Source organism: Equus asinus, chromosome 2 (genome assembly GCF_041296235.1).
Source record: "Equus asinus isolate D_3611 breed Donkey chromosome 2, EquAss-T2T_v2, whole genome shotgun sequence".
Taxonomy (NCBI): Eukaryota; Metazoa; Chordata; class Mammalia; order Perissodactyla; family Equidae; genus Equus; species Equus asinus.
Window position 1 is genome coordinate 162193660 of NC_091791.1, and position 11931 is coordinate 162205590.

The following is an 11931-nucleotide window of genomic DNA, read 5'->3' on the forward strand; positions in this document are numbered from 1 at the left end:
TGTTGACAAGACTATGGAAAAGCAGGCAATTTTTTACATTGCTGGTGGAAATGCAAAATATTTTAAGCCACATGGAAGAAATATCTAACTATATAGATAAACGTTTTTAAAGTGTATAACATAGACTTGGTATGTAATAAGTGCCAGTTAGTCAACTTTATAATCTCTCAGTTTACAGCCTGAAAAGAGTAATAAGATAATGGAGAGAGAGAGATGAAGAGAGACAAAAGAAGAACAAATGGAAGTAAAGAAAGAAATGAAAGAACCAAGGAGGAAGGAAGCACACAAGGAAGGAAGGAAGGAATGTAGCTTAATATTTGACATTGGTCAGGCCAAGGAATACATGATTTTGTGGAAATATCCTCTCCTGAGGACATTCAAAATGTGGGGAAATATATAATACTAGAAATGTATAGTCAGCATCTGAGGTCTCTTTTGGAACATAAACATCTTGTATCAAGTCATTTGGTGAACAGATTTCCTAGAGTTTGTAAAGACTTTGGTTCAAATCAGTCTGCTCATACATATCCACTTAGCAATATATTTATTTCTAAGAAGCATGTTTTGTATCAGAAATGTAGCTTTAGATTCTTGCATGGATAGAGCCTGGTAAATTAAAGAACTTTCAGGTACATTTTAGAGCTATGCTTTTTTCCCTACAGAAGAAGTAGACTCAAGTCTTGGAGAAATTGTATGTGGAATACATTACTACTGATGTTTTTAATCAGAATATTCATTTTTGAAACCCATAAGATTATACTTATGATGAGTAAAGTTCTTGACCTGCCCTTCTATGCTTAGCCTCCTTTCTTAGCCACAATGCTATGCCCACCTGTAAATTCAAGAAAATTTTATTTTCAACTTTGAGTTTAGTACAAAGCCAAGATTTCAATTTTGCGCATAAGTAGCACTTATCTGCTCTCTGGCATCTGAACATTAAGTTATTCTTTCCTTTCTAGAAGTTCTCAGTTCATCTCTTTCTTTGGATCTCATTAGAACATATTGTACCAAATGGAAGAAGCAAACCAATCTGTGGTGTCTGAGTTTATTTTTCGTGGGCTTTGTAATTCAAGGGAGCTCCAGACCTTCCTTTTAATGCCATTTTCTATACTCTACATGATGACTGTTGTGGGCAACCTCCTTGTTGTGTCATTAATCATCACTGACCCTCATCTCCATTCCCCAATGTACTTCCTCTTAGCCAATCTCTCATTTGTTGACTTCTGCCTTTCCTCAGTAACCACCCCTAAACTGACCACAGACTTCCTCACGGAAAATAAGACCATCTCTTTTGGGGGCTGCATGAGCCAGATCCTCTGTGTGCATATCTTTGCAGGGGGTGAGATGGTGCTGCTTGTGTCAATGGCTTATGACCGCTATGTGGCCATTTGCAAGCCACTCCGTTACTTCAGCATCATGAACAGACAAAAGTGCATCCTGCTGGTTTTGATATCTTGGATCATTGGCTTTGTGCATGCCATGAGTCAACTGGCTATGATTTTAGAGCTGCCCTTCTGTGGACCCAGAATAGTGGACAGCTTTTTTTGTGATATCCCTTTGGTGATCAAACTGGCCTGCATGGATACTCATACTCTGGGGATATTGATAAATGCCGACAGTGGGGTCTTGGCAACAAGTTGCTTCATTCTCTTGCTGATCTCCTACACCTATATCCTAGTAACTGTCCGCCGTCACTCTAAGGATGGGGCTTCTAAGGCTCTCTCCACCTGTACTTCCCACATCACAGTGGTGGTGCTCTTCTTTGGGCCCTGCATCTTCATCTATTTGTGGCCGCTCAGTGTCACTTCGGTGGACAAGTTTCTTGCTGTGTTTTACACAGTGATCACACCTCTCCTGAATCCAGCCATTTATACACTGAGAAATAAAGAGATTAAGAATGCCATAAAGAGACTGGTAAATCAAAATGTGGATTCAAGGGATAATTTTTAGAGGTCTTATGTAATCAGAAAATTCATGGTATGTGCCCCAATTTGGCCACATTTGACCTGTAAACTGAACTGGAAATATGACCTGTTCATATCTATAAGCTGTAAGTGTTCCCAGATGTTGATTTGTGTTTAATTCATTACGAAAATTTGTTCAAAACCCCAACACTTATATTCTTACCACCTGGATAAAATAATAATTTGCATAAATATACTTTGTAGATGTTCAAAGATTATCAGATAATAACAATAACGATAATTATAAAAACAATGATAATTGCTACCACTTGTTAAACACTACCTATGTTCCCAACACCATGCTCAGCATTTTAGCTAGTTTACGTATTACTTACAAAATCATTTTGAGTTAATTATCATTATTCTCACTTCCAAAAATACATGATTTATCAACTGTAACTCTAACATAGCTAGAAAAGATACTAAAGGTATCTGAGTGGTCTGGATCCACTTAGAAAACAAAAAGATAAAACTATCACAATACTATCACCCTTGTACTTCACTGCATAATCCCTATTGTTCAAGTTTTCAAGTTAACTAACCATTGATCTAAGGGTAATTTAATTCAACGGGTTAAAGGTAATGATTCAAGGGTTTCCCTTGAAATTTTTTCCCTAAATTCACAGGGAGAAGTGTGTACAATCCCTTGAAACATTATTTATTTTCTCTTATTAATAAATGATCTTTATGGTTTTAATTTTAGCTGATATGAAATAAATAATAAAGGAGAGCTGTAAGAATGGGGAAGGAGAAGGATGCGTTGTTTCAAAGCAACAGAAATACGGAGTGATGAGAAGAAAGCCAACAGAAACCATCAGTAAAAACAATACAATAATTTTATAGAAAATCTCTCAAAATCTTCTCCAAATTAAATTGAAATAGATAAACAAGCCAACCTGGGGAAAAATTGACAAAAGCTTTGAAGAGGTATTTATTTTACTGAAGAGAAAGTACTAACAGACACTCCACCTCATTAGTAATCAGGAAAATGAAACTTAAGATCATAAAGAAATATCATTTGACACCTGCTAAAATGGTTAAAAAATGACATATGACAATAACAATTACAGTTGAGAATGTGTATTAATAAAAATTTATGCCCTGCTGGTTGGTGTACATTGATTTAACCATTCTGAAAAACGATTTAGCATTGTATTGTAAAGCCGAACAAGTGAATATGTCAGCAACCGGCTGCTAACTGTTCCCTAGCGTCCAAATGCCTCTTCTTCCTTTTGCTAACAGAATACCCCCAAGTTTTAGTTGGACCTACGGCCACCCAGCTACAGAGGAGATTTCCTAGTCTCTGCAGATAGGTGTGGCTAAATGAATAAGCTCTGGCAACAGACTGCGAGAAGTGGTTTCTGCAACTTGCAAGCCATCTTTTCAAAAACATCAGCTCCAGATTCTTTTCCCCCTGTCCCAGTGGCTGGGGCAGAGGACAACTGAAGCAGCTGCTTTTGACTCAGTAATGGAAGCCACATGTTGAGAGGAAGGGAGACGCTGCTCCAGCCAGGAGATGGATAGACTCTAAGAGGAGCCTACATAACAAAAAATAGTATTGATAGTGTCCTATTTACCATTGTACCATTCGTCATTTGTGCTTTTTTCTTCATAATTTACTTATATTGTTTTGTACACTTCAAATATTGTATAATGAAAAATTAAGGAAAAATAAAGGAAAGATACTGTGTTTTGCCTTCTGCAAATTAAAAAAATAAAAACTAAATTTAGAAAACACTACACAATTGCCTATTCATTCACTGCAGGTTTCAGTTAGGCAGTGTGGTTCTGGGCTATTTACCAAATCAATTTCTGCTTTCTAAAGAAGTTGTCACCTGAAACCCTCCCCCCGATATATATGCATATCACATATATCTCATACTTAGATAGCAAAATATATACAGAAGGAAAATGCATACGGTTTGTTTTCATTGTTAGTAGAGTTACATCAGGGAAGATCAGTGATGTCAGCATCATGTGATCTTTTTAAATGAAATTGCCTGTGAAATACTGCATGTTTTAAACCTCTGGATGATGTATATAATTTTATGAATAAAATTATATTGACACACTTTTACAGTTTCTTAATTTCTAGTTTATTTCTGTGTACAAAAGAAGAAATTCATGATTTCTTGGTCTTAACCCTATACAAATATCTAAAAAGTTAAAAATGGCATACCAATCTTTCTCTCTATATCAATAAATTAAAGCGCCCATGATAACATAACTGATCTAAAAATATATATATAAACAATTATAGTTATAGTTTTTAATTTCTTAAAATATAAAAAAACAAGAAGTGTAAATTATATTGAGTCGTTTCTCCAAATCAGATGATCACGGCAGCATCACTCAGATCTGTCTTCAAACATATATGGAGACATATCACGGCTTTGTGGAATATTTTAATGTGAAATTATCTCAGCTATGTTAATTGATATAAATCTTTACTTTTAGAAGCCACCATTTATTCATAAGTGATTTGAAGACTGTGTGTAACCTCCTTTTACACCTCTCCATGGAAGAATGTAACAAGAATACAGCATCCTCATTCAGTCCTTGCCAGACCATTTAATTAGTTCTAGTAAACTACAAAATGAGGTCCCACTGTCCATCTGGTTTCTTAGGATATGAATTTCATTTAACTCACCATCAAATCACACAATTCACTTCTAAGTGATCTATGTTTCAAAAAGAATCACAATGGAAAATTTAAAAAAGAAACATCTTGAACTGAAAAATAAAAACACAATACATACATCAATAGAATGCAGCTACAACCTGTTTATAGGGACTTTATTATATATGCACATAGTTTTAAAAAAGAAAAGATGACTATCAATGATCCAAGTATCCATTTCAAGAAAATTAACCTAAAGAAAGTAGAAGGAAGAACATAATAAGAGCAAAAAGTAATGAAATAAAAAAGTTAAAGTCAAAAGAATCACAAAACCAAAGTTAGTTATTTTAAGACACTAACAAAATTGTTAATACATGAGCAAACTGATCAAGAAGAAGGGAAAAGGCACAAATAACCAATGAAAAATCATCTCTACAGATGGCACAATCTTAAAAATATTAAAATATGATATTATGTACAACATTATACCAATAAATTAAAAAACTTACATGAAATGGGAAAATTCCTATAAAAAACAAGATACTAAAGCAAGAACATCTGAATCATCCAGTGTATCTATTAAACAAGTTGAACCTGCAACTAAACCCTTTTCTGTCCTAGTTATTACTGTCTCTCAGCTCAAAACTCACCCTTCTATGCTCTGCTTTTTCATGCTAGAACTCTGCAAACCACATTTCTGTTTTCCCATCTGTCTCCATTTCATGCTCTATCAGTAGAGCGTGCTACAGGAAGACTACAAGGTTAGAGAAAGAGCAAGGGACTTCTTTCTGATTGCTCCTTAAGGGCCTTTCCACTCATTGCTGTGCCTCTGTGAGTATTATCACAGCCACTACAGTAATAGTTCCTACCTATGGCAGGAGGTGAATCCAGGTTGCAGTTTTTCCAACAGTTGCAGAGCTAGGCTCATCATGCTTCTTCAGAGATAACATCACCAGCATAGTGGCATCCTATGTTCAAAAATCTGGGTCTCAGACCTTCATGCCTCTCTTCTGAGTTCAGAGGAATAAGCGGTAGCTAACACACACTCCTCCAAAAAAGGGAGTCTCAGCTCTGTAGGACTCCTTTTCTAAATCATTAAAATTCAATAATTCCAAATTCTGACCTTTGTTCCCCGCCTACCCAAGGGTGGTAGCTTCTTCCTACAGTTGTTACCTCCATGGTAATATAAAATTTTCTTTATATACTTTCAAATATCTAGTTAACAGCTTTATACCTGGTTAATTTTTATATTAAACTCTGTACAAATGACGTATTTCCTCTTTTCTGACTGATCCCTCACTGATACAGCTTTCCACAGAGAGAAATGCAGGTCTAAGTGGCTTTCCTGGTGAATACTGCAAAACATTTAAGAGAAAAAGAAACATCTTTTATGTACACTCCTCTTGAGAAGAGAAAAAGAAGGAACACCTTTCTCTTTTTAGCTAATTAGAGTTGGATTATCAAAAATATTGCGTAGTGTCAAAATTTATTAATAATTCAAAGGATACAGGCAGCTGCAAGACAGAGGTCAAGCATGGAGAATTCTGAGAGCGCCAAAGTGGGTCAAAAGATTTTTCACGCTATTGTAGGGTGCACTCTGAACCACAAAGGACAAACGAAGACTCAACGCTAACAATGCAGGTGTAGCATCGCTTACAGAAAGGGAGATTATTTTGGCCATCACACATCTTCAACTTTTACTCTGTTAATTATGTAGCTCATTGACATTTTCCAGCTGACTCCATCCGATAAATCCATAACTTACAGGGTGATTTACTTTTAGCAACCTAGAAAGATTAAGTGTATCCTGCTAAAAGGGCACATCTTCCTTAGATGAAGACTCCTCATTGTCTTTCTAACACTAAATACCATCAAGAAGTCCAATAAGCGTGCTTGCAAGGGACTTGACCAGGTCATTTCCGTATTTCCTTCTATAGTTTCTCTTCCTCTAAAATGCCCAAAAGGTAGAGAGAATGGGTTTCAGAACAGGTATTAACTTTTTTTTTCCCAATTCGTTTATAAAGCCAGCATAAATTTGACATGAGAAACAGATAAACACATAGGGAAAAAAACTATAGGTCACTCACTCTCATGAATATGGATGCAAAAATCCAAAACAAAACAATAACAAAGACAAGGGAACAATATATAAGAAGAATAATATATTCCAAGAAATTAATTTTATATTTGAAGTGTAAGCCTGATTTAATAATTGGGAATCAATCACCAAGTTAAGAAAAAGGAGAAAAATTATACAAATATGTCAACAGATATAGCAAGAGCATTTGATAAAATCCAATACATCTTCATGATAAAATTCTTAAAAATGCACCTTTAGAATGAAAATTACTCAATCTGATAAAAGACATCTACAAAATATCTCTAGAACAAGTTACATTTAATGATGAAATATAGGAAGCTCCCCCCTCCCCACAAGATTGGGAATCAGAAAAACATGCTTCTTCTCAACACTAGTGTTTGACATTTGTTGGAAGTCCTGGCCAGTTAAATAAGGCAAGACAACTAAATAAAATGAATAAAAAGATAGAAATAAACTGTTATTCTTCATAGATAATATTTTTCTTTAAAAGTTACATATCCTTTCTATGGACTCTTCAAGTCTAGGACATTCTATTTATTCATAATAATTCATAATTTTTTATTATTCATAATAATATTTAATATACAGTATTGCCCTGGTTGCTCCCAGCCCATGATTGATAACAGTGAGTGGACCAGAGCCAGGATATTCCTGCCCAATGTGAATTTCCTCTAATGGACAGTCTTTGCTCTGGAGCTCCACATCAACCCAGCTGAGAATTTCTCAGAGCTTCACTGCGGTCTGAGGCTACTCCATCCAATCTTCCCTCCTTCCCACTCTTCTTTCACAGGAGCCACACTGGCACTTTGTTATGAAGGCTTTCCTACCTGCTACTGCTCCCACTCCCTTTCATAGATATTTCCCTCAAGAAATATCTTACAATTTTGTCATGGTCCCTGTTTCACAGAGTGCCAGAACTGACACTAACACATGATTTTGAGCACTAAAGCATCTGTGATAAAAATAATAAGGAAAGTGCCAGAATTTAAGAGTTATCACCAAAAATTGTGTGATCAAGCAGCAAACAAGTTTGCCTCAGACACCAAACCATCTCTGTGACCCTCATTATAATGATATGATGGTAGAACATATTCTGAGTTATTTATTGTCCTGGGAAAATTGATACTATAGAATTAGGAACAAAAGGTACATTGGGATTTTTATTTAGTAATAATATATGAATCAAAATGTTCATGTTTCTAAACCATTGACCACAGAAAACTGATCAATTCTCCTCAGGCTTTGGTCAGGTAAGTAAAGATAATAAATTATGTAGCTGAATCTTCACATTGCCTCACTTTTCTTTGTAGTCTATATTGCCAAGATGAGGAGGAGAACAGGTAGTCAATAGAGACTGGACCGTTAATTATTTAATACTGAATTTATTGCACTCTCACTCTACAATTAGACCTGGCCAGAAACAATACTTGTATATGGGTTCAATTTTGCAAAGAAAAGAACCTCAGGCTCTTGTAAGTTGTTTCTGTACTGTTTTCTTGTCTTGATTTTTCCTCTTCTACACAGTTCATGGTTCATACACTGTACTGCATTCTCATTATTTTCAGACTCATTATATTGTAATTAACCCACTATTTTTCCAGCTTTATGTATAGGCACTTGGCCAATATATTTACCGTAAAAAGTTTTGCCATTTTGGTCAAAAATGGCTAATACCATGGAGCTAATAGTTCAAGAAAATAGATTCACCTTAATTACATAGCTTTTCTGTCCTTGAAACAGGATTTAAATCATTTCTTCACAAAAGGGATCCCAAGCAACAGCAGTACAGATGGAAATCAAAGCAATCCTGCAGTGAAGTCTTAGATAGGATAGATACTCAGTCTCCTCATTAAATGGTTTGTGAAGTCTGTGAAAAATGCCTTCAGTATATTTAACTCATGAACAAATGCTACCTTTTTTCCAAAAAACCAAAATTCCTTTGTCTTTTGAATTCCCTATAGAATAATTTTAGCTAATAAAACTCCAAGTGAAGTTTTTAAATCTATATTTGCATTATTCTTGAAGCTCTCATATGTTTTTTAAAATACCAATTCATTATTTCACAAAATTCTAAGTGGGGTTAGCAATTAAGGATGTGTTCCAGTATTTGGTCTATAACATGATATTAATGTCAAACAGATATAGTCAGTGACTCTGATAACTTCCAATAATTCTATAAACATCTACAATCTCAAAATTGAAAAAAATATTGTCAGAAACATACAATTACTGTTCATCATGCCAAATTGTTCAATTTCTCCATTACTGAATTCTGCATCTTGTAATACTTGACCCTTGGGAAAACTCCATGTTCACGATTGACCTAATTTTTATAGAAAACCAATAACGCAAATGATATTAGTCATTAATACTCACTTATACTATTTGTTTTTATTCCTAATGTTAAACACTATTTATAACTATGTGTCTTAAACAGTAATGATGAATCGAAAAAGGAGTTAATCTCTCTCTGTTTCTCAATCCCTTGAAGCTGCCATAAGTGAAATCTGAGCTTGTGCAGGTACTGGAAGCCCAGTCTTTAATTCTCCAGCATCTTGTTTCATAATTATCACCCTTTTTTTTGGCTTCCACAATTTATTTGTCACCCTTTATCTTTGTTAACTCACTTTATTTGAATCACTTTTACTCATATTGTTTTATTTCCTTTGGGTGTATTCTCAGAGTTAAACTGTATTAGGAGACAAAATATTTGTTGAAGTATCTTTGTTAAAGTAGTACGTGAAATATATTGGATCTTCAATGCCCTTTTTCTCTGAACATTAGGATCATAAAAATAAAAAGCAATGTCTGTCTCTACTATTCATTTCCTACTGACACAACATGAAAAAGCATGCTAGCCTTCTTTCTGCCATATTTATTCAATCACCATTACCAATATGAAAAACTCTATGTTTCCTGAAAATCGTCAAAATTATCATAACAGATAATGATTATTTAGCACTTACTATATGCCCCAGCAACTTCTTGTGTTTTCGTGATTCAACTCATTTAGTCCTCAAAACAATCATTTGAGGAAGTGACTCTTAGTATCTATCTTTGAAAGATGAAGAAACTGACTTACTGGGCAGTTCAGTAACTCATCCAGAACACAGATCTGGTAAATGGAGGGTCTGGGGATGCAAAGAGTTTGGCCCCTGTGTCTGTGCCCTTAAAAACATCGTTACACTGTATATAGTAAATGGCTCCTATATAATATTCCTATTCATTCGATTAATTTTTATACATTTGTTTTTAAGTTAGAAAAACAAATATTACCTCTACAAATATAGTAAGTCAAGTTGAGAATGAGGAAACAAACACAAAATTATTTAAAATTCCACCGCCTGTTAAAATTTTGGTTAAATTCTAAACCTTACTCTTGCAAAACACCATTTGACTCCCCTCAAAATGAAAAGATTTTTTCTGTATAAATGTCTCCTTAACTTGTTGATATCTTTCCATGCTAGATTTAGTGATCATTTTAAGCCTACTTTCTATGAACATATCCACTTAATTAATCAGTCCCTTATTCTTCAATAGTTAATACGTTTTCAGTTAGTTTGTATCATATAAAATGCTGATAAGTAAGGTAAAAGACATTATGAATAGATTTTGTGCATTTGCCTATTTATTTTCTTTCAGAGTAATTCCAATAGGATTACTGTGTACACTTAAGAGATTTTTTATTTTTTTTAATCAATTGCTCTCTGAAATGACTGTACCACTTTACATTCCCACAAGCTGGGAATGAGAAGCACTGCTCCCCCAATCCTACAGCAACAAGTTTAATGACTCTGTTGAGGAATAAATAGAAAAATAGAATGTAGTCTCTAAATTTGTAGTAATTTTAGAAAAATCTCCTCAATACCAAGTTTTAAAAATTAATTCATACATACTTTATTTAAATTTTATAATTCTACTTTTACATTTAAGCCTTTTAATTATCCAGAACTTATTTTGCTGTAAGATGTATGGTAAGATACAATTTTATGTTTCCAGTGTTGGACTACATGTTTAACAACTATCGAATACTCTGAATTTATTGAATAACTCTCCATTTTCCTACACATTTGCAATGTCTTTTCATCATATACTAAATTCTTTAATTTTTATCTAACTCATAACTATATTTTGTTACATTTATCTGTCCAACTTTAAAGTTAATCAGTTTAATAGGTATAGGTTTATGATACATTCCAATAACTTTAATAGAAAACATTCTCTTTTCTCCTCAACCTGCCATTTTGTTTCCCTTCCAAAATTTCTCTCGACTTTGAAATGGACTTTTGGATCACATTGCAATGTTCCAAAAGATTTCTACTGGACTTTTAATCAGCAATTGCATAGATTATTTCAGTGAGAATTGATGTTTTTATAACCTTGAGTTTTCTTTTCTCTATTAGCATTGTTTCATCTCCATTTCTTTCAGGGTTACAAATATATCAGAAAAGTTTATGTTCTTTTAATGGAATGTATACATTGCACAGTTGTTTCATTTTTAAATGAGATCTCTTTTATCATATTTTAACAGGTTATTATTGGCACTATATTTATTAAAATGAGATTGTTTAAGAGAGTTAATATTTGTCATAAGTTTTTAATTTGCAAATGAGTATAGTTCTTCTACCTTCACTTTAATGGTATTACTTGATTTAATCTTCTTGTCTATCACACATGATTGAAACGTAGTGCTATAGGCTTCCTTCTTTATGCTCTTGATTTTAATGTTTCATCTATAATCAGATATTGAGTGTTGCTTTAAAAATTCTATTAAAAGCATTATGTTTAAAATAATTCTTAATCATTCTTATTTTACTAAGAGTTTTTATCATGAATCAATTTTGAAATTTAGTTAGTAATTGTTTGGTATATGAATCCCCTAAAATTTTCATGGAAATACCCTCTGAAATCAAATATTGCTCATCTCCTCTCAGTGTATTATGTGACATGCTGTGGGATTTCAAAAATTTACTATTTATAGAATCATCAAAGGCTTTAAGTAGGAATGCCATTTGACTTTTATTAGACATATCTGGACTCAGAGTATAGAATGAGTTGGAGTTGTGGACCATTCAGGAGCATTTTCAACTGTAAATATGGGAAAATATGTAGATAACAAGGAAAAAAAAGTGACAACAAAAATGAAGAGGAGGGAAGTGAATTGAGAAATATTTGAAAGTACAAATTGCTCAGCTAGAGACCCAAAGTGAAGTACGGACAAGAGTGCCACGCAGGTATCTATATTG

General features: G+C 33.9%; 1 protein-coding gene across 1 annotated transcript; it reads left to right on the top strand.

Moving 5' to 3' along the window:
• Window positions 1–1008: 1008 nt before the first annotated feature.
• On the top strand, window positions 1009–1950 carry LOC106835178 (olfactory receptor 4K15-like). Its single transcript, XM_014847355.3, has one exon. The coding sequence runs from the start codon at window positions 1012–1014 to the stop codon at window positions 1948–1950; it is 939 nt and encodes a 312-aa protein (XP_014702841.1). The 5' UTR covers window positions 1009–1011.
• Window positions 1951–11931: the final 9981 nt, after the last annotated feature.

Coding starts and splice junctions, on each gene's coding strand:
- LOC106835178 (XM_014847355.3), top strand. CDS start 1,012: ATGGAAGAAGCAAACCAATCTGTGGTGTCTGAGTTTATTTTTCGTGGG.